The 25,879-nt window shown below is 57.5% G+C and overlaps 1 protein-coding gene across 1 annotated transcript; it reads left to right on the plus strand.

The window, feature by feature from the left end:
- Positions 1-1,174: 1,174 nt before the first annotated feature.
- On the plus strand, positions 1,175-25,879 carry SDC1 (syndecan 1). The gene is made up of 6 exons (XM_055253150.2): positions 1,175-1,367; positions 1,577-1,835; positions 21,168-21,249; positions 22,417-22,895; positions 23,486-23,621; positions 23,766-25,879. The coding sequence occupies exons 2-6, from the start codon at positions 1,770-1,772 to the stop codon at positions 23,933-23,935; spliced, it is 933 nt and encodes a 310-aa protein (XP_055109125.1). The 5' UTR covers positions 1,175-1,367; positions 1,577-1,769; the 3' UTR covers positions 23,936-25,879.

Here is a 25,879-nt window from a genome sequence, read left to right on the forward strand (position 1 = left end):
AAGGTAAGATTCCAAAATTCCTATTTTTCCACCATACTGGGTTGAAGGGACCTGTGGAGCCACCCTCTGGCAGAGGCAGTCAGAGCCTTCGAAAAGGGCATTTTTAATCCACAGGGACTCCTCGAGCTCGGCTGGACCTCCGTGGTGCCGTGCTGTGAGACCATCCATCACTCAGGCACTCAGCGAGCCCACATCGGCCCTCAAGAACCCTGATGAAGGTCTTCCTGCCTCCTAGACAGACTTGGGGAGACGGAGACCCCAAAAGCGAGAGCTCTTTGAGGTCAAACAGGTATTCAGGAACAGGGGCACAAGCAGGCCATCATCTTTTAGTGCTGTGAGGAGGAGTGGCGGGATGAGATGGGGACGCAGGAGGCTGCTCGGCTCCAGAGCCTGCGCCATGGTGGAAGGTGGAGGAGAGTCCAGGGTCCCATGGTCAGTCCCTGCGTGGCCCAGGAAGGTTTAATTCTTTTAAAGAGAAACATTGGACACTTTCCGATATTTTCTTGGTCCCCAGCTCAGGCCGACGCAAGTTCTTGCCTTCCGTCTAGGGAAGACAGGGGAGGAGGACGCCATCTTTGGTCTCCGGGCCCAGGTGCGAAGGTCGTTTGGCACCATCTCTCCTGCCTGCCAGATGTGGGCAGGGCCCGTCCGGTTCTTCCCCTTTGCTCTCTCGGCCAGCCGGCCGTTTCCCCTGCACCCGCAGGCCTTCCATAGCTTTTTGGACTGAGGCCCAGGGCCTCGTAGGGAATCACGAAGGAGCAGCAACTGCACGGTGCTCCTCAGATCCGCGTGCCCGAGGTCACCGGGGAACAAAGAAGTTACTTATTTTTCCTTTTAGCTCAGACGAAGAGAGAGGGCGTTGTCTTCCACAGAAAGACGCTGCGAACTCCGTCCCCGTCCCCCTTTTTCTTACAGCCCTTCCGTGCGGGTGCTGCTGTTTAAACTAAGACCCCAAGTCTCCAGCACTTTGTGGAGTGCTGGAAGAACGCGAGCGTACGGGAGAATCTGGGCCAGCGAGGCGCAGCGAGCCCCATCGCAGCTGGAGGAGAGCCGGGGTGTGTCTGTGTGTGTTTGCCCGTCGGTTGAAGGTCCCATCGCTCCCGGGTCCCCGCCCTGCCCCAGAAAGCGTTCCCCAAGAGAGCTAGGAGTCCTGCGCACCTGGAGCGCGCTCCGAGTCCACGCCCAGAGGGCGCTGCAAACTCGCGCCCGAGGACTGACTGCCGCCCCTTCAGCCCCTCTCCCGGGCTGCGCCTCCGCACCCGGGGCCCGGGCAGAAGGGGGCGCGCCTCGGCCCCACCACCCAGGGAGCAGCCGAGCTGAAAGGCCGGGAACCACCGCTTGCGGGAACCACAGCTCCCGAAAGCAAGGTTCGGCCACCGGAGGAGCGGGAGCCAGGCAGGCAGTAACCCTAGGGGGCGGGGCTAGGGCCGGGGGTGGGGCGTTCCGAAGGGGCCGGGAGGGGTGGCTGGGGGGGCGGGGTCCTGGGGGGTGTGGCTGGCCAGGAGACCTGGCGGAGCTGGGGGTGGGGGGCTAGTTTTTGCAACGGCTAAGGAAGGGCCTGTGGGTTTATTATAAGGCGGAGCTCGGCGGGAGAGGTGCGGGCCGAATCCGAGCCAAGCGGAGAGGAATCCGGCAGTAGGGAGCGGACTCCAGCCGGCGGACCCTGCAGCCCTCGCCTGGGACAGCGGCGCGCTGGGCAGGCGCCCAAGAGAGCATCGAGCAGAGGAACCCGCGCAGCCTGCCGCGCTCCCGCCGCCGGTTCAGGCAGCATGAGGCGCGCGGCGCTCTGGCTCGGGCTGTGCGCGCTGGCGCTGAGCCTGCAGCCGGCCCTGCCGGTGAGTGCGGCCGGCGGCCAGGCGGGGAGGCGGCGGGAAGCCGGGACTGGTCACCCGCCGATGCCGGCGGGTGCACGTGGAGGGGGAGGGGGAGCGGAGACTTCCCTTCTTCCCGCGCTAGCCCAGCGGGTCCCGGGACGGTGATCCCCGAGACCAGGGCTCCAGCCCCAATTTCCTCCGCTGTCGGTGGGCGCCGCACCGGTCCCGCGCTGGGGAGGGTGGGGGGCCGGGGCCCCGCGCTCAATTATGTAAAACGTCTCCACATGTGTCGGAGCCCGCCAGCCCACAGCGGCGCCCGGGGTTGTCCGTTCCCACCCCCCTCGCCCCGGCCACCGCGGCGGCTGAGCCCCCGTCGGTGACCCGGGGGGATGCAGTGACCGCGGCCACAACGCCCCTCCTGCAGACCCTAATTCAAACCAGACCCGCGGGCTTGCGCCCCTGCGCCGCCGAGCCCGGGCGCCCGGCCCCTTGCTCCGGGGCAAGTTTGGGCGCAGCGCAGCCGGCGCGGGAGCGGGCGGGCGGCCGCGTTGGCCCGGGGAGCCGGGCCAGGGCTGCGTAGGGGGCGCGGGCGAGCGTCTGCAGGGCCCTCGGGCTTGCCGTGGGCGGCTCGAGGTGAACCGAGCCGGTCCGGCAGCGGGAGGTTCCGGGAAGTTGGCCTCGGAACGCTGGAGACCCGGAGGAGCCCAACTTCTGGGCTGCTGAAGTTGAACTGGCCCGGGAGGGCGCGTTCCCGTGCCGGGCACGGCCGAGGCGCAGGCGCCTTCCACGCGAGGGGACCCGGGAATGGCCTCCCGCTCCCCGGCTCGGCTTTGTGCTGAAGCCGCGCGGAGGGAAGGCGGGTCCCTTGGCCCGCCCAGTGCAGCTGGGGGAAAAGAGGGGCAGATGTGGAGCTCGAGGCTGGAAGAGGCCTTTGGGTGGGATGCAGCATCCACCTTCAGCGGGGCTGAGGCTCCACTAAAGAGGGACGTCGCCGACAAAGAGCAGCCTGAGGGTCCCCAGAAAGTGGCTCTCCCGCCCCGGCCACCGGCCGCTAGCCCGCCTTCCCCAATGGGGGCGCTTTGTTCTCGGCCCCTGTAACCCTTTCCTGGGAACCGCCCCGTAACGCCAGCCTTGACGGGGGCTGGGACCTGGGCTGCAGCCAGGTGTCAGCGCGGGCCGTCCGGTGCCCGAGTCTGCTGCCCGAGTCTGCCTCCCCAGCCCCCCGCGCCCGGTGCTGGTGTCCCGGGGTCCCTCCTGCGGGCCGGCTCGGCCATCTGCCAGGGATGCAGAGGGGAGGTGCGGAGCCAGGGGCGCTTCCCCTTCCGGAAGTGGCGGTGTCTCGCCACCACATCTGGACAGTTCGACTTCCCCATCTCTGGCAAAGGGAGGCACGTGGGCAGGGAAGGGGCGGGGGCGGGGTGGGCACTCGGGTCCTCCACTGCTAATGTGGCATCTGGACAAGTCTCAGCAGCGCTGACCCTCCGTAAGCGTTGCCTCCTGTAATAGCTGCTAGTTATTGAGCGCTTTGGTTTTTTTTTTTTTTCTTTATAGAGTCTGTCTCATGGGAGATGAGGTAGGGACAGTCGTTTTTGAGGCTGATGTGTAAGGCGCCCTCCCTGCTTCCCAGGTGACTCGTGCTTCCAGACATTTTCAGGTCCAGGAGAAGTCCCTGTGCCTATTGAACTGTGAATGGGCTGGACTGTGAGGGGTATCTGGGAGCATGAGGAGGGCCATGATTTCCGAGCTGGGTCTCATGCACTCCTGGCTTTCAGGTCCAAGAAGCTGCTCTCTAGGGTGGTGGTTTCTGTGGAACTGAGACTGTGCTTGGAGTCTTCGCTCAGAGTTTGGAGAAGAGAATGGAGCTGCGTGGCTTACCTCCCTGGACCGCTGGGCATCACCTCACTGCCCCATTCTCACACATGATGGGGCCTCAGCGGGGCGGCTCAAGTTGGGTCCTCTGCCTATTTCGGGCTGGATTTAGGAGGGCTGCTGGTTCCCTTGCCTGCCTGGGGTAAAGCAGACATTCCAGAGCCCTGAGATCCCACTGCACCCCTTAATGCTGGGGAGGCAGGTAGAGTTTGGGATTCTCTGTGAACTGCCTTTCCTGGAGTCGTCTGTGGGCTGGGGCAGATGCTGCAGTGTGAGGCGTTATTTCTTGCCCAGAAACTTGGACATAGGGCCCAGGAGGCAGGAGAGTCTCAAAAGGGGAAAGGAGGGAAACTCCCTGGATCTGCAGGGAGGGAAGGCTTCCTGGAGGTGCTCGAGCTGAGCCTGAAAGCCCCACCTGAGCTTTGGGGTCAGACTCTGGCTTGAAGCTTAGGTGTTCTTTTTGCTTTTTCTGATCTTACAAAGATTAGTTTGTTTTCTCTTTCCCAGTTCTGCCCTCTCCCTCTTACAGTGAATGTCCATATTAGGTTAAAGGTGGGGGCATGCAGTGCCTTCCCAAAGCTCTGATACCCCTTTCCTAAAAGAAATCAGGCAGCTGGGATTTGCTTTAAGATGGGAGAAGGTATCCCAAAGTGGCAGAGATCTGACCCTCTCTGAAAGTTCACTCTGGCCCCAGTGGGAAGCAGGTCAGAAACCCCCTGGGAACCAGGGAAGCAAGGAGTGACTGAATGGGTGAGGGGAGGCTGCTAGGAGAGGAGGTTGCTCAAAACCACTCCCAAGAGACTAAAACAGGTTTGTCTAAAAAGGTTTCTCTCTGTGTGTGTGTGTGTGTGTGTGCGTGTGTGTGTTTACTGTGGTCTTTTGTTTCTGCCATATAAGAAAAATGGCTTATTCTGGAATAGTTATTTGCTGTTTTTCTTTCTTTCTTCTCTTTCTTGAAAGGCATAAAATGCCTTTTGCCCTAATTATGGGGGCTAGTAGAGACATTTTCCCACAGCCTGGCAGAGAGGGTATGGGGGGAGGCACTAGCTGCCTCCGCTCAGGCTCAGAGCCTTCTAGAAGTGATGTCACCCCTGGCTTCAGCTCTGCAGGGAGGGTGGAGCCGGTTTAAGTCTCTACCTGTGGCTCATGATGGGTTCCAGTAAAACCTCATTAACACACATTGGTAGGGAGACAGTAAGAAAGGAGAGAGCCTGGAAAGAATTAATGAAAAGCTTGACTTCTGCAGTTTTTTAGAGGAATCTTTTCTGTTGCAGCAGAATTTTGGATTCCTGAAATCCCTTGGGAATGAGGTGTCCTGTGTATTCATGTTTTTTCATCAAGCTAAGAATCCCTGTTACCCTCAAGTATTCTTACTCTGGGCAGGACTCTCTGAAATATTTATTTCCCTTCCTTTATCAACCAAAAAATGCTAGGCATGATTTAATCTCTGCATGCCAGGGTCGTCCTCCTCATCATTGTGCTGGGTTAGGACATTGTTTTCTGGATTTACTGTGCTCTGAAGAGCACTTTGCCCCTCTGCCTGGTGCCCCAGGTTGCTCTGTTTTGAATTCTGGTCTTTCTCCTTTTTCCAGAGAGCAGCCGGAAGTGACATTTGTGTGCCTGAGTGTAGCCAGCAGCTTTTCTGATCAGTTCTAATTTGTTACTTTCCTCCAGTGGCACTAAGAAACTAATCAGATGAGTTAGGCTTATTTCCAAGCTGAGAGTTTTAGGCTCTGGGTAAGGGCCTCGCCTGTGAGTGAGACTGATGATCTGTGATATGTGGATTTTGTACCCCTCATGAACTTCAGCTGAGACCTCTTGCAGTCTCCCCTCTACCTCCCTGCACCCCACCTAGAGTAACAAAGAGGTGCTGCCAAGGTGAGGCCTTTAGGGGCCTCTCTCAGTGGAGAAAAATGAGTCATCTCTTGGGGGAAGTGCTTGCTGACCCCCATGTTTTAAGTTCCTCGACCTGGTTTGACTTGTAAGTGACTTGCTGGTCACAGGTAGCTGGACTGACCAGCTGAGGGCCATTATTCTTTAGCCTGGACTGTTACTCTCAGCTTCGGTCATGCCCCCGTCTCTTCACCACATGTTTGATTTGGATTTTAGTTCCTGTTTCTATATAATGTGCATCCATACGTGTGACAGGCCAGAAATGGCTTTGGATTAAGTAGAGCCCCAGGACTGAGTCTCAACTCTGCCACTAATTTACTCCTTAATCTGGGGTGAGTCACTTTCCTTCCAAGTCTTGTTGTCCTCATCTGTAAAGCGGACATCATGATACCTGTTCTCCCTGTCCTCATTCTGTCATTTGCTTATTCATTTCATAATGGATATGTGAAAGTACTTTGTGATGAAACTGCCTGAGGAAAGTTAGCTGTCGATATAATTGAGGTTACCTTTTTTTGAGCGCCTACTGTTGAGTGCTCAGTACTTTTCTTTCATTCTTATTTGAACTTTACCCCAAACCTTTACAATATATATCATTGCCCCATTTTGTGGATGAGGAAGCTGAGGCCTAGGGTGGCGGGCCCCTCCAATGGCTGAGCCAGGATTTGTGTATGTGTGCGGTGTGTGTGTGTGCGCATGTGCATGGGTATGGTTTGAATACATCGCAAGGCTGTCAAGTCTCCCCTAAGAAGCCTGGCATTTGGGGGCTGGCTGAACCCTACAAGGCTCTACTGGGCATTTGCTGGTCCGTCCTGAAGACCATGGATGTGAGCGTTTTGGGCAGAGGGGGCTGGGCCAGGCTGAGCTGGCCTGAACAGTGCCATCAGGCAAACTGAGCACTGGGTAACATTCTGGAGTTGTGTTGGGTTCAACTGATGGCCCCTTAGGAACAGGCGAGAGTTCCTCACAGGAAGTAAATGGGGACCTGAGAGAGCAGGGTGGGAACCGTGTGGACTGGGTGTGGAGGGGCCTGTTTGGATGGCGCCGTCAGGCCAGACCCCCGGTGGTGCCCAGCTTGCACCATCTTTTTTACCTTGGGCACTGGGGAAACATTCGTGGAATTAGCAGATTCTTTTGTAAGCCTAGGAAGTAGGCAGCATGGCGCGGGTGGTGGCCAGAACCCAGGACTCCTGGCTCTGGTGCCACAGTCACCTCCTGGTCCCCTCCAACACCAGGTCCTGCTGGGGGTGGGGACAGCCCATGAGGAACTGGTCATTAAGTGATTGCCGGGCTTCAACTGTTGCCCGATTGCCTTCTTTTCACCAACCAGTTTTGGAGTCTTGGGTTGAAAGGGCCCTTGAGGCCCTGCCTAAGTGTGTCTAGAGAAGAATAGGATTTAGGGAGTTTGTGGAAAGAGGGCTTTGGTGCTGGGATCCTGAACCCTGTCACTTCTCTCTCAGCTGCTCCAGCAGAGGTTGGGTTTTGGATGGGAGATGCATTCTGGAACCTTCCACTGAATGGGACATGCATGCCCTGACAGGCTCCAGGGGAAGGCTGATGTGTGTATGCCCCTCACCACAAGGAGGTATGTTTGGGGTGCAGGTTGTAGAGGTGAGGCCGCAGAGGCAAGACCCTGGGCTTGGGGCTACTTCAGCAACTGTCTTGTCCAGCTGCAGGTGGACTCCCTGGAAGAGTGAGCTTTATCTGTGATGTTACTGCGTCTGCCCGCCCTCAGGAAGCTTTCATTTAGGTAGAGAGACAGTGTGAGAAGGTCCCTGGCATTCCTGAGACAGGTGCACTGGGTCAGCTTGCCTGTGGTCAGTACTGTGGGGATCTTGGGGAGGGGTGGTCTGAGCCTCCCCTGGAAAGTGTCCTGCTTTTTGGCAGGGCCTGTAAGGGTGGGGGCAAGCTTACGGGGCAAGGGGGACGTGCCGTGGGAAGTCTTGGGTCTTGGGGCCATTGAGTCAGGAGAGCGGAACAGGCGGCGGCTGGACCTGCTCCTGCACTCAGTCACTTGCCCAGCAACCTCTCCTGCTGCGCTCGAGGCTTTGCGAGGCTGCCACTGGTTCCTCTCCCCACTGGGAGCCCCTCAAGGTTCTCTGACCTCCTGGCTTTTATGGCTTCGTGGCTGCCTCATTCTGTGTAGAGGATGGGCCTCCTCTGGCTGTCAGCCCTGGGAAAAACTCTCTGCCTAGTGATTCACCCGAGGGTTGCAGCACCATGAGATGCCGTGTGTGTGTGTGAGTGTGTGTGTGTGTCCGTGTGTGTGTGTGAGGGTGTGCTTACTGCACAGGTTGCCACTGCATTTGGGCCTTGCCTGGGCACTCCTGACTTGCCTTCCCCTGTCAGGCTGCAGTCTCAGTTTTGGGGGGCCTGTTCACTACCTGGCTGCAGCTTCCTTTTCAGACACCAGCTTCCTTTCTGCCTCCCCCCTCTGCTGGTGGCCTTTTCTCTTTTTCACTGTGGCTCTGACACTCATCATTGCCTTGGCCTTGGAAGTCTGTGGAAGTTATTCCTACAGAGATGGGCAGTCAGGTCACCTGGTCTTCCTGGTTCAGCTGAGCCCCGACTGTTTGGCTGTGGCAGGCCATTGCCCCTCTAGGCCTCAGTTTCCTCCTCTGCCAAAGGGTCGTTCTTCCTGTCCTCAGTTCTGAGAGCCACATGGTTACAGAGAGGCCTTATCCTGGGAAGGGCGGAGGTGGCACTGAAGGACTTGTTGGGGGCTCACATTTCTCTGCCAATATTCCTTCTAGGGACTCGAAGGAGAGTTGGTTGCCCAAGGGGTCATCAGTGGGATGGGCCAGGCCAGTGGAGGGCAGGGCAGGCTGCTTGAGGGGTGGATTCGAGCTCCTTGTGGGAGCTGGAGTGGACAGAGGCTCCTGGGTGAGGTTGGGCTGGGGCTGGGGCTTGTGTGATGTTCTCCGCACACACACCCAAGAGTCTTGGCACCTGCCCGAGGTCCGCTCAGCAGCAGGAATGAAAGCCGTGGCGGGCAGGTTGGGGCAGTGGGGAAGGTGGGCGTGTTGATCAGTCCACTCATCAGCTGAGTCATGGTGCCAGGCCCACGGGTCCTCCCCGAGACTCACCCAACCAACCTTGATCCACTGCAAGCCCTCTGGGGGCCGGCACGAGGCAGAGAGTGCAGCAAGACACAGGTCGGGGCTCAGGGGCCTGGCTTTCTGTCCTGGCCCTGCCTCCTCACTCTCGAGTGGCTGTGTACAGAGGCCTCTCTTGGTCTCAGTGAACCCATCTGTGACATAGGGGGAAGGGGCTGAGAGGCAGAGGTGAGGCAATGTTTTTGGGTGTGCATGGCCTCTTGTGGCTGTGTCGTGTGACTGGTGGGTATCTGGGGGTCTGCCTGTGCTCTGCTGCCTCAAGTTCTGAGGGCTTCATGAGCCCTATCTGGCTTGACCAGATCTAAAGCCCAGAGCCTGGGCACCTGCTGTGTGCATAGTCCTGTGCAGTGGTGAGAGTTCCATATCTGGTCCAGGAGATTCCTGTAATAGAGGGTGGCTGTTACTGGAACCAGACGAGAGAGGTGATCTCTGCAGTGACAATGAACGGGATTCGCGATTCAGCACCTGTCACGTCTCCCCACAGGAAGGGTTTTGTCCCAGAGTCCCACGATACAGCAGTATCGAACTAGGAGCCTGGGCTGTAAGGCAGGACATTTTATGGAGCTCCAAACCTGTGGGGCTGCCTTCTTGCCATGGGAAGTGTCAGGGCAGGGGGTCTCCCTGAGGGAGCTGCAGAGGCTGCCAGTCCTGCTCTAGGACCACTCGTGTGCACCATGGATCTCTAAAGGTGTTCGGGGAACTCTTCCTCACAGTGGCGTGAGCTTGAGTTCATAGTCATGTCCACGTGGAGCTGCCTGGCTGTCTCTGTGGATCTTCTGTGCTACTCAGCCGGCTGAGAGACAGAACTCTGGTGCCTGGCCTGGGATGCATATGGTGAGGATTGCACGTCTGCCAGGGTGGGATGTGGGGAGGTTGGAGGATCTTCTGGAGGGCCGAGGAGCTCGTGGCCAACTATGGCATTTGTCATGAACTGGGTCCCAGAAAGCCCTTTAGGACTTGGGCCCTGGCCCTGCTCTTCCCATGCTACCAATACCTGTGGTGGCTGCTGATGCTCCAGGGACCTTACCTGGTTGGGGACTTGATTGTGTCAGAGTGGCATTGACTCTACCTCCAGTAGCTTCCTGTCATCCCTGCTGCCCAGGAAACTGTCCGAGGCCTTGGAAGGCCCATCTATCTGGAGTGTTCCAAGCGAATATGGTGGTCAGGTTTGGGCTTCCAGGGCCCGAGGTTGTGGGGCGTTTCAGGAGCCTCTGAGACCTTCCTAGAGGCTGGTGTCATTCTAGCTTCTCCCAGAGAAAATCGCAGGGTGCAGTGCTGCTGTGGTGGTGACCATATCTCTCCCAGGATGGGGTATCGGGGAGGGTCCAGGCGGCAAGACCTCAAGGCTGGCCAGGACCTGCGGGGCTGAGGGCCAGGCTGGAAGCATGGGCCCCGCTTGGGCTGCATGAGATCTTCAGGCCCTGACCCCCACCTTCCTCCCTGAAAGAGACGTGGGGCCTGGGGGAAGAGCACAGGAGGAGTTTCCCTGGGGTCAGTCCTGGAAAGTCCAGGAAGCTCATCCCTGAGTCTCCTTGGGTGTATCTGCAGCAGTGACTGGTTGTCTTGGGCTCAGGGAATTGTAGGAAGGACATAGAGCCCCCTGCCTCCCTCCCACCTCCTGTGAATGAGGTTCATTCTTATAGATCTTGTCTGGAGGCTGGGCGTGCAGTGGGCACTCTTACACAGGACATCCCCTGTGTAAGGCAGTCACCTGAGCCTGAAGGCCTGGGCCTTCCTGCCTTTGGGGGGCCCAATATTGAGTCCTGAGACCTTGGGGCTTGACAGGTGAGGTGGCACTGAGAACTAGCTGGCTTGGTTAGTGGAGAGGTGTTGTGGAGGCCAGGAGGAGCACAGGACACGGAGTCTAGCCCACCTGGATCACATCCGGACTTCATCGCTTCCTCCCTGTGTCATCATGACCACGATTCTTCACCTGCCCCCAGCCTCAGTTTCCCTATCTGTAAAATGGAGTTTCTCATATCCTGCCCCAGAGGGCTTTTGCAGAGATTCCATGAAATACCATATGTGATATGATTGGGGCCCCTTCCTTGCCTAGAGCACAGAGAAGCAAGTCTAGGGGAGCATTGAGGCTGACCTGTGGGAAGGGGTGCAGTCTGACCCAAGCTGAGTGTGGAGTCACTCTGTGTGAATGGCCTGCTGGTCTGACCCCAGTGCTGCTGACGTTAACAGGGCCTGCAAACATGGCTTTTGCCCTTCTCAGAAACATGAGCCTTCACTAGCAGGCTAGACTTTGCTCTCTTCCACCTGAGCCTCTGCCAGGGGCTGCCTCCTGAACTGAGAAGGTACAGGCTGGGCTGACAGATGGGAGAGGAGGCCAGGCAAAGTCAGACATTGGGGCACCCTGGTAGGGGCTCAGGCCTGCTGGGCAGGACCCCTAGCAATGGGGCACAGTGGCCTGTCCCCAGAACTTCAGACTGATGACTGTCCTGCAGAGGGAGCTGGGTTCTGTATGGATGCCGACAAAGCTGGGCCAGACTGCAGGGTGCTGCCAGTGGAAACGATGGCTGTTGTCTTCCTGAGAGTGAAAGAGCCCTGTGGGCTTCACTGTGGTGGGTGGTTCATGGCATGCCTGCCAGAGCAAGACTGCTGGCTTCAGTGGCTGTGTGCCTTGGGACAGATGACATAGCTCCTTTGCCTCAATTTTCTCATCTGTAAAATGTGCATGGAACTAGAACCTAAGGTGATTGTGAAGATCAAATTAATTAATTCAGAGAAAGTGCTTGGAAAAAACTGATTGCCAGCTCCTCTGGCCCAGAGGACTCAATAAACATTAGCTATGATCACCTTTTCCCCCTAGAGCCTAATTCAGTTGTTTCTATTCTTCAGGTAATCTCCAGCCCAGGCCAGAGGCTTAGACTCTTCTTCCACCACACCCCCTGCCCCTTGACTCCCCTGGTAGTTCCTGAGCTCTGGGCAAGGCATGTGGCTACTTCCCTTTCCCAGGGTCCTGCTGAGCTTTTCAGACTGGAGCTGTATCCACAGTCTCCCTTTCAGCCATCTCAGCACCAACCGTGTGCAGAGGCTGAGAGGGCTAGGAGCTCTGTGCTGGGGGTTCGAGGCTGTGCAGATCTGCCAGCCCATCAGAGGGAGGGCAAGCCACTTGACCTGGGGCCCCACCAGTAATCTGGAGGATCCACCTAACCTCTTCAGAGAGAGGCTTCACAGAAAATTCTGTCTCCCATCACCCAAACCAGAAGGTACCAGCCCCCCCTCCCCTGGGACTCCTTCAGGGACACTCTGCCTTCCCGTGTCTCTGGGCTTCTCAGCAGCCTCAGTGCCTACTCAGTCTGAATTGTTCTTTATCTAAGAGGCAGGTTCCCAGGCTAGCCCATTGTTCTGTACACGGGAGGAGAAACCGTGTACATCTGTGACGGCAGGAAGAGCAAAGAGAATTTCTTCCTCCTTTCCTGGGTATGGCATTGCTGGCATCCACATTTTGACAAAGTTTAAAAACTTTGCCCTTGACATCTTCCAGCCTCTCTTGTGTAATCCTGTTCCGTCTCCCAGAGCTCTCACCTACCCGCAGTGGCGTAGTTCCAGAGTTAGCCCCTCCCCACCTGGAAGTGATTTATGCTGTAGTGTGAGTGCTGGCACCCTTTAGCCCTCCCAGAGGACTTGTTTTCAAGGGGATATTGTGCAATGGCAGGGACACTGATAGGAGAGATTTTGGTAATACGGTTGGAGCTTGTTCCCCTCCCCCACCTTCACACACAGCTGGAGCCCTGGCTGGCTGCAGGTGTGTCAAAAGTGCAGTTTCTGCCTCTGTGGAACTTGAGGACACTTTATTTAGCAAGTACGAGGGGGAGGATGTCCCTAGAAGTCCATATGGCAGAGGTGCCCCGGTCCCCAGGTCCGGTAGATACACATTCCAGGGGACCCGGTGGGGACTGACAGGGCTGGGCTTCTCAGTAGGGGCCGACTGGGGAAATCTTGGCTGAGATTCTGACCTTGGTGGGCTCTTTAGGGCAGCCAGGGCTGGGAGAGGGACAGTGCTTTGGAGGCTTGGCTGCCCTCTCTGTCCCCATAGGGTGCCAGTTGCCCCACGGTCACCTTGATTTAGGATATCTCTGGCATCCTGCCTAAGCCATGACTCCCCTTGGGAAGCTGAGGGTGATGATACCAAGTCAGTGTGATCGAGTGTCCTTGTGGGTCCCTAAGTGGGGGGTGTTTGGCGAGTCTTGGGGGACAGATCCCTTGTTTGGCTCCCGGAGCAGAACTAGGCACTGAGGCTGCAGGGCCTGGGTTGGGTTGCTTTGCTCAATGCCTGCCTGGGTGAAACCTTGCCCTGCCTGGCCTGGCCCGGGTTTTGCCAGGGGGGAAAAAGCAGAGGAACTGGTCTTCCAGCTCCGCGGCTCCACACCCAGCCCTCAGCTGAGCCTGTTCTGAGACCAGTCCTGGCATGTGGGCTGCCGAGGCAGGCGCCAGCTCTGTGGAAGGGTAGGTATGGGGGTGCTGGGGGCAGCACTGGCTTGGCTTGGGCATCGGAGCTGGCATGAGGCTGCCAGGATCCCTCCTGTTTCAATAAACGCCCCCGGTGTACTGTGAACAGGCAGTGCGCTGCAGGGCAAAAAGCCCAGGGCTGAGAGGCTCGGCTCTGCGACCTTGACCTCAGGCTTCCCATCTGTAAAGCCCTGACCTCACACTAAATGGAAAATATTACCCGAAAGTGGTCTTGAAGGCCAAGTGTGAATGCCGTCCCTCCACCCTGGCCCTGCCCTGGAAGCCCCCAGGACAGTGAGGGGTCCGTCTCCGAGTGGCAGGGTGGGGCTGTGTTGGGGTACCGTCCAGAGTGTCCCCGAAAGGTGCTCCTCCTCTCGGAAGTGCTGCTGGGGACAGCCTCCTCTTCCTGCCCATTTCTGTCTCCCTCCTGCCCTGGGCCGGGCCCATCACTCCCTGCCTGTCATACCCTCGGCAGGCTGCGGCTTGCCTTGTTCTCAGTAGAGAGCCAGTGAGCTGATAAATTGCTGTGCCTGTCACCGGAAATGCTGATGCTGCCTTGAGGCACCAGTGAGGCCTCTCCTCCTGGGAATGGCTTCAGTGGGGGATTTCGGGTCTGGAGGCCCAGACCCCATCTGCGGCCTCAGCCTGCCTCCCTGGCGGGCTGTGTTTTCCCGGCTCCTGAGTTTGGAAACCAGCCTTAGGAGAGGAGTGATGTGTCTAGCACTTCCTCCACAACCCCGAGGCTGAGGGAGCCCAGTGTCTCCTGGCCTGTGGCCCTGCCCTGCTGCCTACTCCCACGAGTCCCACCATTTTGGCCAAACCCCCATTGTACAGATGGGCAACCTGAGGCAAGGTGTTTCTAGCACCACACAGTAATTTAGGGACAGAGGCCAGACTATCACCAGACTATCCCCATGTTGGACCTGGTCATTTTCCCTGGGCCACCCTCTGGTGATCAGTGCTGTGCGTCCCTGAGGAGGGGGCATTTGGAAAGTCTTGGGGGACAGACTCCCTGTCTAGTTCCCACAGCAGCAGCAGGCGCTAAAGCTGGCGGGGCCAGCCTGTCAGCCGTAAGGCACTTTAGCATTATCCACCAAGCCCCTTCTGGCATCTAGGTGGGGAACAGTTCTAGAGAGAGGCTGAAAGCTCTCCAGGTCCTCAGCACGGGAGCCGCATGGCGGATTCCAGCCCTTTCCCAGAGACCCTTGCTCCTGGGTGCTCGGATCTGACCTGCCTGCTCAGTGCTTAGGCTGTTTCAGTCCAGGCTGAAGGAAAGGGTCACAGGGCTCCCCACAGAGGGAAGGCAGCCACAGATCCACGCTGCAGGGCACTGAGGCGTTCAGAAGGCGGTAGGAGTGGGAGAGAGTGTTGCAGCTTTTTCTCCCCTGCCCTCCCACTGGTACCCCTGGAAGAGCAGAACCAGGCCCTGCAGTCTGTGCTGCCCCTCCAGGCCCAGCCTTCGTCTCTGGAGCCCACCTGCCTCTCAGCTCCAGCAGCTGTCTTCTGCTCACGCCTGCTGGGTCCAGCCAGGCCGGCTGGTGGGAAGCCAGTGGGCTCAGCCCCAGGCAAGAAGGAGCCTCAGCCCAGCTTCAAGTAGACACTTTCCCAGTCATGTAGGTGCTTCTGGATGTTCAGTGGGCCTTCAGCCCCTGGGGGAGGGAGGCTGGGCCGCCACCGTGGTGTGCTGTCTATGCGAGTGGACGTGTCGGAAACGTAGAGGACATTGCTGAGCTTTCCCTGGTCCCTTTGCCACTAGAGCTTGTTCACAGGGCTCTGTTGCTACTCAGTGCCTTGACAGAGTCTCGCTCTGTCACCCAGGCTGGAGTGCAGTGGCGCGATCTCAGCTCACTGCAAGCTCCGCCTCCCGGATTCACGCCATTCTCCTGCCTCAGCCTCTCCGAGTAGCTGGGACTACAGGCGCCCGCCACCACGCCCGGCTAATTTTTTTTTGTATTTTTAGTAGAGACGGGGTTTCACCGTGGTCTCGATCTCCTGACCTCGTGATCCACCTGCCTCGGCCTCCCAAAGTGCTGGGATTACAAGCGTGAGCCACCGCGCCCGGCCTTCAGTGCCTTGACTTTGAACACTGGACTCAAGTGAAGCGAGCTCTTGCCTCCTCCAGGCTGGGCCGCTCTGGCGGGTGCCTTTTCCTCCCCTCATTGTTTTCAAAGTGCAGTCTGAAGACCCCCAACAGGACCTGGGGCTTGTGAATGACAGAGTCAGCCTCTGGGTGGGGAGCTCGGAAGACTTCATTTGTAGTGGTCTCCTGGTGATTCTTGGGGACCCTGAAGCTGAGAGCCCCCAGTCTGGATGCAGGTGATGGTTTGGTTATCACCCTCAGCCAGTATGGTGTCTTGATGCAGAGGTGGGGGTAAAGGCTAGGGCTCTGCAGCTCAGAGATATCAGCCCCCAAGAGTCCTGAAGTCTAGGGGAGGGGACAGTCAGCCTGTTTTCCTTGTATGTGTAGATCTGACTGAGAAACCGAGGGGAGAAAAAAGATTTCTAAACAACTGTGACCCTGTTTCAAGCCTCCCGAGGACATTTGCCATTGTGTGGAATCTCGGGATGGGGAGGGTGGGTGTCCAGCCTGCCATGACCATGGGCCCTCCTGCCTCATGACCTTGCAGCCAGGGCTCCTGGAACAGGTCTGGGTCTCTCCTGTCCACTGGCCCCAGAGCCAGTGCCATGGCCCCCGGTCCAGGTTGCTTGTGAAAGGCGGTGACCTAGCTCCTTTGATAAGGGGCAGCTCTTTATCCCTGGTTTGTTGGGGCTTGTTGATTCAGTGACTCGGCTCCCACAGAAGCCGGGGATTTTGTGGCCACACGGGGCAGGTACAGCTGACAGATCAGCTTCCCTTTCCTGCTCCACCACTGATGACTGCGAATCAGAGGCCCCCTGCGCTGCCCAAGTTAGTGCCTGGGGTGAGCGTTGTCTTATCCTCTCCTGAGTTGGTTTGGGGGCTTCAAGGCCTGGCCTTAGTAGTCCCCTTAGGGCAGCCCTCTGTATTTCAGCCTCTGAAGCTCCCGCTTTTTAAATTCCCCTGGAGCAGGACACCTGGCCATATGTTCTGGGGGGCTGGGAGCTCTGCTGGGCCAGGACCAGACTGTTTCTTCCCTCTTTTCTCCAAAAGCTCCTGGCGTGATCTTGGCTCACTGCAACCTCCACCTCTTGGGTTCAAGTGATTCTCCTGCCTCAGCCTCCCAAGTAGCTGGGAGTACAGGCGCACACCGCCATGCCCAGCTAATTTTGTATTTTTAGTAGAGATGGGGTTTCACCACGTTGGCCAGGCTGGTTTTGAATTCCTGACCTCAGGTGATCCACCTACCTCGGCCTCCTGAAGTGCTGGGATCACAGGTGGGAGCCACCCCGCCTGGCAGTAATGCTTTTTAAGGGGTTTGTGTTTTACCCATCACTCACTTCAAGCAGCAGGTGACTAATGTCAGTGATTCAGGGTGCGGGCTGGAAACCAAAGGCCTTCTGACCTGGTGGCCTCAGGCTGATGGGGTAGGGGTAGATGGGCAACCTCTCAGGTTAGCGACTGGGCCCGCTTTCCCCCACCTCGAACCTGTCTGAGATGCCCACTGGACATCCTGGCTTCTGAGGCAGCCAAGGCACTTCAGAGCCGTCTTGCAGAGGAGCTGCAGCGCAGCTGCCCCTTAGCCCCAGGGCTGGCCAGGGCAAGGGGCTCTGCTGAGATGGAGGTTGCCAAGGAGAGTGGCCCTCTTTACCTCTGGTATGGGAGCGAAAGCTGGCAGTTGGCTTGAGGCTGCCTTCTGGAAGCTTCTCTGCCAGCTCTCTGCCCACAGACTTCAGATGTGCTCTTTGTAGTGGCTGGCAGCCGGTGATGATGACTCCCCATCCCTGGTGGCACAGGTCCCATTCTGGTCTACGCCATTTCCTCTCCACCTCTCAAATGTGGGCTGGTCCCTGGGTAGCTTCACCGCTGGGGCAGGCTCAGCGACTCCAACTCAGTGAAACTCTGTCCCATTGAGGAGCCTTAGACAGGTTTTCCTTAAAACTGATGGGCTCAGCTGGTAGGGCTAGGGAGAGAGAAGGGGATGGCAGGTGAGGAGAGCAGTGCTGCTGCACGGGGAGTTGTAGTGTCTGGGCAGCCTTGGGCAAGTCCCTCGCCTTTCAGAGGCTCTAGTCCTTAGGTGCTAGAGAGAGCGATCTCAGCCCCGCTGCCTCATCTGCAGGGGAGCTGTAGGGATGAAAGAGGAATGGGTGGAAAGTGTTTCCAGCCTTACAGAAGGCCGCACTCCTTCACACCCTCTTTCTTGCTGGGTCAGAGCCCTGACCCCAGGATTCTCTCCGGGGTCCCCAGGGTATGGCCAGGAGACCAGCATGGCTGAGATGGAGATGGGCTGACCTGACCGTTACTCCCTTACTCCCTGTCCCCAGACTCCAGGCAGCTGCCTCTTGATTCCCCCAGCCCCCAGGCGAGCCAAACCTTGGGCTTTCTAATCAGTGAGCTTCTAGGGTCTGCGCTGTGAGTGGGGAAGGGGCAAGGCATCCCTTGCTTTGAACAACAGAATGAGTGGAAACCTAGATCTTACCTAGCACAAAGTTGTTGATTCGTTCTATGAACAGTTGGTTTTCCTGGGACTTACAGAGGTTAAAGGCCGGTTAGCCTGTTGCCTTCCTGGGCAGGGCATGAGGTGGGCTCCAAGCTGAGGCCACCTGTTCCTGAGCAGCCTTGAGCAGTGGCCAAGCAGCCTCGGAAGCACCCAGGTTGGAGATGATGCTGAGGAGAGCTACCCAGGAGGCCTAGAGGCAGTTTGCTGCCGGCTGTCAGCACAGCAGTCCTGCTAAAGGAAATCGGAAGTCTCACCAGAAACTCCGGCAGTCAGCTGGCACCTTGTAATCCAAGTTCAAACTCAGCAGTTTCTGCTAATTTCCTCCCCAGGGGGCTGAAATCTCACCTTCTCCTCATCTGAGGGGCTGTCACAGAAGGTTCAAGCTGGAGGAGATTTGGGAGGTCTCTCTAGCCCATCCCTTTAGTGGAGACTGAAGGCGCAGGGAGGGGAGAGGCCCCGGAGGCCAGGGAGCTGGTTTCAGTGGAGAAAACATTTGCTTAAGAGCTTGTTGTGTAAACAAGATTGCAGAGGGATAAGCCGGCCCAGCTGAGGGAACAAATTGTTTTTAGGGATGGGGCAGACTGAAATGCTTATCTAGTCAGGAGGAAAGCCCTGCTCTTGGGAAACTGCTAACCTGTTGGGGCCTCCCTGGCGTTCCTGGGTCTCACTGGGCGGTGCCTCCCAGGTTGTACCTGGGCCCCAGTGTGTGAGTCTTCCCTGTGGGCTGTGGTTGCCTCATCTGTTGAATGGAGTGTGGATCCAATGGCTCTGGCTTCTGCTGAAAGATTCGGCACTCTACAATGCAGCAGAGGCTCATGGGGTCGAAGTGCTGCCAATGCCTTGCCCCATCCCTGCCCCATCTCGAGCTTCTCTTGAGGGAGGCGGTACAGCAGGGGAGGGCAGGGCAGAGTCCTTGGATGAGAGTGAAGCCATGATCTCAGTGAGTATGGGTGGGGGTGCCCACTCTGTGCCCCCCGCCATGGGCAGTATTCTTTGTTGATGAAGGAGACAGGCTTGAGGGAGGCCAGGGCAGCTTCAGAGCTCTGGGAAGGCAGCACAGGTGTTTGAAGCACCACATGGAGATGGTGTAGATCGGATGTGGCCTTGTGTGGAGGCGGGGGGAGCATGGACTATGACCGTTTTTATTTATTGATTGATTGAGACGGAGTCTTGCTGTGTCACGCAGGCTGGAGTGCAGTGGCGCAGTCTCGGCTCACTGCAACCTCTGCCTCCCGGATTCAAGGGATTCTCCTGCCTCAGCCTCCCAAGTAGCTGGGACTATAGGCACACACCACCATGCCTGGCTAATTTTTGTGTTTTTAGTAGAGATGGGGTTTCACCTTGTTGGCCAGGCTGGTCTGGAACTCCTGAGCTCAAGTGATCCTCCCAAAATGCTGGGATTACAGGCGTGAGCCACTGCACCAGTCAGGTCAATGACTGTTTATTGTAGATGGGCCATGGTGGACTGTGACTGTTCATTGCAGGTGAGCCTTGGTGGAATGTGACTGTTTACTGTAGATGGGCTATGAATCGCCCTTCTAGGGTCAAAACCTTTCTCTTGGGGGAAGGAAGATACAGTTTAGCTTTTGTCCTTTCGAAGGAAGTTCAGTGTTATTTCTGACCTTGTGGTTTCTACACGTGTCTGACTGACGCTTCCCTCTGACCTAGGCCCCTGTATGTAGAGCCTCCACCTGATATGGCTCTGCCCCAGGGCTGCCTCAGGAGGCAGGAGGTCTTGTCTGTCCCTCTCTGCTTTGCACTACCCAGGCGTGAGACCCGTGGGCCTATGGCCAGGGCCTGGCAAGGCCTCTTGGGCTAAGGAGGCCCTTTTCCTTTGGAGCCCAGCCTCAGGTGGGCCCCTCTGACAAGTCATTGCAGAGGCTTCTGGTGAACAGACTTCTTCCTGCCCCCCTCTTCTCGTGAAACTTTATCTACCTCCATTTCACCCTCTTTCTAGACAGGCCTGCTGGCATTTGAGGCTCCCCTAGTTAGACAATGCCACTGTTTGTGGGTGCCCACTGCGTGCCAGGCTATGTTAGGCATAGCTTCATTGAATTTTGGCAGCAGTCCTGGAATGTAGATGTTATTATTTCCCCATTTTACAGACGGAGAGACAGAAGCCATAAGCGGTTTAATGACATCCCAGGACCACGCATCTAGTGAGTGGCAGGATCCGGAGTTCCTAAAGCTAGTGCTCTGGACTGTGCTGTTCTGCATATTTTTTCATTCTTTGTTCTGGTCCCAGACATTGGGGCCCTCTCGAGATAGACTGTGTAGTGAGTGCGGTCCTTGGGTCTGAGTCTCGCAGCTGAATAGGGCTCTCAAAGCCACACTTCTCGCCACCTGGCTGCGGGGTTCTCACTTCCTTACCTGAGGTCTTGGGGCCAGTGTGAAGGGCAGAGGCAGTCCTGACTTTCTGCCCTCCCTGCCAACCAGGGTTCTGCACAGGCCTGCTCACTGTGTGTGGCGTCATCCTGCCTCCCCGCCCCGCCCCCGGTCCTGCCAGTCAGCCCTGGCCTCAGGAACTGGAGAGATGTGTATATGTTTGCCCTCTGGCCCCTTTGCCTCTTGGAGCTGGGCAGGCAGGCAGCATTCCTGGGGCTGCTGTTTGCCAGCAGGGCCCATCCCAGGCCCACAGCCCACGTCTTGGAGGCTTCTCAGTGCAGGGCCCCTTCCAGATTAGCCTTATATGTCCCCAGCCTGATGGACACCCTGCCCTTCCTTCCCCAAGGAGGATGATACTCTGACCAAAGGGCCTGCACCCAGTCTTTACTGTAGATAGGAACTGGGCCGAGTGTGGGAAGGTGCATCAGGGCCAGGCCTGGGGTTGCCCTGCGTGGGCAGACCTGCCTCAGAACAGACAGTTCCCTGTGCCCAGCCCTGCCCCTGCCCCTTGTGCCATCCTCGGTATCCACACCTGGGGGCCAGCATGCCTGGAGGCTGCCTCTGCATCCAGGTTGTCCTGAGATTGTTCTTGGGGGTTTTTGCAAGCCCCCCCAGTGGAGCTGGGTCGGCAATCCTTGGCCCCAAAGCTCCCTGGCTGATGGCCCCCAAGAGCTGGTTCACAGTGTAGGGTGGGCTGATGAGGTCCCATGGGGGCCACAGCCTATGTTCCCAATACCAGGTCCCTGTCTGCCCTTCTGAGAGGTCTGGAGCTCCCTCACCAGACTGGGCTTCTCAGGGTGAGGGCCCTGCCTACTCTCTTGTGCCCCTGCACCCCTGCACCCAGCACCAGGCTGTGTTGTAGCATCAGGGGTTGGGGCATGGGGACCAAAGTGCTGCCCAGAGCTGAGGGTCTTGGAAACACATGAGAAGGCTTCTCCCTGTGTACCTGTGCAGCACAGGGTAGGGTGAGTCCACTCAGCTGTCTAGGAGAGGACCCAGGAGCAGCAGAGCCCCGGCCAAGCCTCTACTCATACCATATTCTGATCCTTTTCCAGCAAATTGTGGCTACTAATTTGCCCCCTGAAGATCAAGATGGCTCTGGGGATGACTCTGACAACTTCTCCGGCTCAGGTGCAGGTGAGGTTGTCCTGGGGGCCCCCACACCCAAGACGGCAACAGGTCATGCCTGGGGGCAGTAGTCAGGCAGTCTCCTGTGTTTATTGAGCATGTACTGAATGCACCCTGCCTGCCCCATCTCCACCCAGCTGGCTCCAAAGGGCAATGCTGAGGAGAGGAATGGGGTCCGTGAGCTGCCTGGTTAAGGAGAGCTCATGCTCGGAGGTGGGGTGAAGGCTGTGAGCTCCAGAAGGCCCCAGGGCCGCCTGCTGCACACAGGCTCATATTCACTAGGAATACCTTTACTCACTAGGAAACCTCTGGAACCCCCTTCAGAAGGTTATTTGACTCCTGAGCCTCTGTTTTCTCATCTGTAAAATGGGAATAATACCTTGACCTAATAAGCTTGTGGAACTGTAAGGCAGCACAGAGCTGGCTGGGGTATAGCTCTTCCACGCAAGCTCCCTTCCCTACTTCCCCTTTCCCTGCGGGGGACTGGGGGAAAGAAGTCCCTGAGCTGGAGGTGGTCAGGGAAGCTTCACAGAGGAGGTGGCTCTTGAGTGGACCTCAGAAGAGGGGTGAGAGCTAAGGAAGGAGGCTGAGGTCATCCCTGGGGAAGTGACCTAGCAGAGGCCTGAGAGCTGCAAGGTAGGATATCTGTTGTTGGAAGTATCTGTTGTTGGAAGTGGGGGCCTTTTTTCAGGGAGGGTGGGGCCAGAGAGGTGTGTGCCTTGGGATAAGTAGGATAACTGAAGTAGTTATGCCCCTAAGGGAAGCCCACCCCACCCCTGTGGTCACAGAAAAGCTTTCCCAGGTGGCCTAGGCACCTGTCTTGTGGCTCCAGAGACCAGGCCGTGCCTGGACACACACAGTGGGAAGGGACAGCTCTCCTTGTCCATTTTCCAAGGAGCTTAGCCTCAGCTGCCTTGCCCAGGTACTAGCCTCCCTCACAGCCTGAGCTTGGCCGGCCCAGGTGCTCTGGGGCCTCCCCCCACCCACCCAACACACTCTGCTTCTGGTCCTGCCCCCACCCCGGGCCCCCTCCCAACACACTGTGCTTCTGGTCCTCCCCCCTGCCCCACCCCCAACACACTCTGCTTCTGGTCCTCCCCACCTCCCCAACACACTCTGCTTCTGGTCCTCCCCACCCCCCCACCTCCCCAACACACTCTGCTTCTGGTCCTGCAGGTGCTTTGCAAGATATCACCTTGTCACAGCAGACCCCCTCCACTTGGAAGGACATGTGGCTCCTGACGGCTACTCCCACGTCTCCGGAACCCACCGGCCTGGAGGCTACAGCTGCCTCCACCTCCATCCTGCCAGCTGGAGAGGGGCCCAAGGAGGGAGAGGCTGTAGTCCTGCTAGAAGTGGAGCCTGGCCTCACTGCCCAGGAGCAGGAGGCCACCCCCCAACCCAGGGAGACCACACAGCTCCCGACCACTCATCAGGCCTCAACGGCCAGAGCCACCACGGCCCAGGAGCCTACCACCTCCCACCCCCACAGGGACATGCAGCCTGGCCACCATGAGACCTCAGCCCCTACAGGACCCAGCCAAGCTGACCTTCACACTCCCCACACAGAGGATGGAGGTCCTTCTGCCACCGAGAGGGCTGCTGAGGATGGAGCCTCCAGTCAGCTCCCGGCAGCAGAGGGCTCGGGGGAGCAGGTGAGTGGCCTCTGCATTCCTTGGGACATTGGGTGGGTTGGTCCTAATGCCTGGAACCTGGCAGGCCCTACACCTGTGCCCTGCGGGCATCCTGTATTCCTCACCAGGAAGACAGGGCACAGGGGCCCACCTTCCCCTACCCCCAGGGCCTCGCCCAGAGCAGGACAGACTAATTATGAGATTAGAGCAAAATCACCCTTAAAGATCACCCAAGAGAGGGCTCCCCAAACTTACAATCCAAACTTGCAGCCCCTGCTGCAAGAGTGAACGTTATACCAAGTCCTATTTTTTATCTTACAGCTTCGTGGGAATTTTACGCTTTACACTAAAATAAGCCTGCTTATTTCCATACAAAAATGTGTGCTTTGTGTGACTTTTTGTGATATCCATGCCACGGTCCAGCCAGGGTCCAGAGTTGATGTGGCAGGAAGGCCTGGCTTTCGGGCCCTGTGCGATCCTGGTTTGGGTGCATCTGAGTGGGTGGTGGCAAAGATCAGGGAGGCAGGAGCTGCTTCTGGGTCTTGTAGTGGAGCTGGTTGCTGCTGCTGGCGGTGACCTGGCCAACCCGATCTGCCCCTGCCCTCCCATAGGACTTCACCTTTGAAACCTCCGGGGAGAACACGGCTGTAGTGGCCGTGGAGCCTGACCACCGGAACCAGTCCCCAGTGGATCAGGGGGCCACGGGGGCCTCACAGGGCCTCCTGGACAGGAAGGAGGTGCTGGGAGGTGAGTTTTCTCTCAGGGGGATAGTTTGGGGTGAATTGCTGCTGTGGGGTCAGGGTGGGGCTGACCGCAGACCCGCTTGGGGGAGGGTCTGCAGTGGAGCCCGAGGAGCCGCTGAGCTGAGCTGGCCCCGTCTACCTGCCCTAGGGGTCATTGCCGGAGGCCTCGTGGGGCTCATCTTTGCTGTGTGCCTGGTGGGTTTCATGCTGTACCGCATGAAGAAGAAGGACGAAGGCAGCTACTCCTTGGAGGAGCCGAAACAAGCCAATGGCGGGGCCTACCAGAAGCCCACCAAACAGGAGGAATTCTACGCCTGACAAGGGAGCCATGCGCCCCCTCCGCCCTGCCACTCACTAGGCCCCCACTTGCCTCTTCCTTGAAGATCTGCAGACCCTGGCCTCCCCTGCCACCAGGCCACCTCCCCAGCACTCCAGCCCCTCTGGTCGCTCCTGCCCACGGAGTCCTGGGGTGTGCTGGGAGCTCCACTCTGCTTCTCTGACTTCTGCCTGGAGACTTGGGGCACCGGGGGTTTCTCGCATAGGACCTTTCCACCACAGCCAGCACCTGGCATCGCACCATTCTGACTCGGTTTCTCCAAACTGAAGCAGCCTCTCCCCAGGCCCAGCTCTGGAGGGGAGGGGGATCTGACTGCTTTGGACCTAAATGGCCTCATGTGGCTGGAAGATCCTGCGGGTGGGGCTTGGGGCTCACACATCTATAGCACTTACTGGTAGGACCAAGCATCTTGTGGGGGTGGCCGTTGAGTGGCAGGGGACAGGAGTCCACTTTGTTTCGTGGGGAGGTCTGATCTAGATATCGACTTGTTTTTGCACATGTTTCCTCTAGTTCTTTGTTCATAGCCCAGTAGACCTTGTTACTTCTGAGGTAAGTTAAGTAAGTTGATTCAGTATCCCCCCATCTTGCTTCCCTAATCTATGGTCGGGAGACAGCATCACGGTTAAGAAGACGTTTTTTTTTTTTTAAACTAGGAGAACCAAATCTGGAAGCCAAAATGTAGGCTTAGTTTGTGTGTTGTCTCTGAGTTTGTTGCTCATGTGTACAACAGGGTATGGACTGTCTGGTGGCCCCGTTTCTGGTGGTCTATCGGCGGGCTGGCCAGTCCAGGCTGCCGTGGGGCCGCCGCCTCTTTCAAGCAGTTGTGCCTGTGTCCATGAGCTCAGGGCCATGCTGAGGCCTGGGCCGCTGCCACGTTGGAGAAGTCCGTGTGAGAAGTGAATGCTGAGACTCAGCCTTCAGACAGAGAGGACTGTAGGGAGGGTGACAGGGGCCTGGAAATCCTCCTGCAGACCACGCCCGTCCTGCCTGTGGCGCCGTCTCCAGGGGCTGCTTCCTCCTGGAAATTGACAAGGGGTGTCTTGGGCAGAGCTGGCTCTGAGCGCCTCCATCCAAGGCCAGGTTCTCTGTTAGCTCCTGTGGCCCCGCCCTGGGCCCTGGGCTGGAATCAGGAATATTTTCCAAAGAGTGATAGTCTTTTGCTTTTGGCAAAACTCTACTTAATCCAATGGGTTTTTCCCTGTACAGTAGATTTTCCAAATGTAATAAACTTTAATATAAAGTAGTCCTGTGAATGCCACTGCCTTCGCTTCTTGCCTCTGTGCTGTGTGTGACGTGACCAGACTTTTCTGCAAACACCAACATGTTGGGAAACTTGGCTCGAATCTCTGTGCCTTCGTCTTTCCCATGGGGAGGGATTCTGGTTCCAGGGTCCCTCTGTGTATTTGCTTTTTTGTTTTGGCTGAAATTCTCCTGGAGGTCGGTAGGTTCAGCCAAGGTTTTATAAGGCTGATGTCAATTTCTGTGTTGCCAAGCTCCAAGCCCCATCTTCTAAATGGCAAAGGAAGGTGGATGGCCCCAGCACAGCTTGACCTGAGGCTGTGGTCACAGCGGAGGTGTGGAGCCGAGGCCTGCCCCACAGACACCTTGGACATCCTCCTCCCACCCGACTGCAGAGGCCAGAGGCCCCCAGCCCAGGGCTCCTGCACTTGCTTATTTGACAACGTTTCAGCGGCTCTGTTGGCCACTCCGAGAGGTGGGCCAGTCTGTGGATCAGAGATGCACCACCAAGCCAAGGGAACCTGTGCCCGGTATTCGATATTGCGACTTTCTGCCTGGAGGGTATGACGGCATGTGACTCGGGGGTGGCTGACCATGCTCATCTGCTGGTCCGTGGGACGGTGCCCAAGCCAGAGGCTGGGTCCATTTGTGTAACGACAATAAACGGTACTTGTCATTTCGGGTAA

Source organism: Symphalangus syndactylus, chromosome 18 (assembly GCF_028878055.3).
Source record: "Symphalangus syndactylus isolate Jambi chromosome 18, NHGRI_mSymSyn1-v2.1_pri, whole genome shotgun sequence".
Taxonomy (NCBI): domain Eukaryota; kingdom Metazoa; phylum Chordata; class Mammalia; order Primates; family Hylobatidae; genus Symphalangus; species Symphalangus syndactylus.

Excerpts from the sequence above, each read along its gene's own strand:
- SDC1 (XM_055253150.2), top strand. The coding sequence starts at position 1,770 with ATGAGGCGCGCGGCGCTCTGGCTCGGGCTGTGCGCGCTGGCGCTGAGC. Across the intron at positions 21,250-22,416 it reads CTTCTCCGGCTCAGGTGCAG|GTGCTTTGCAAGATATCACC; the intron begins GTGAGGTTGTCC and ends CTGGTCCTGCAG. Across the intron at positions 22,896-23,485 it reads CAGAGGGCTCGGGGGAGCAG|GACTTCACCTTTGAAACCTC; the intron begins GTGAGTGGCCTC and ends GCCCTCCCATAG.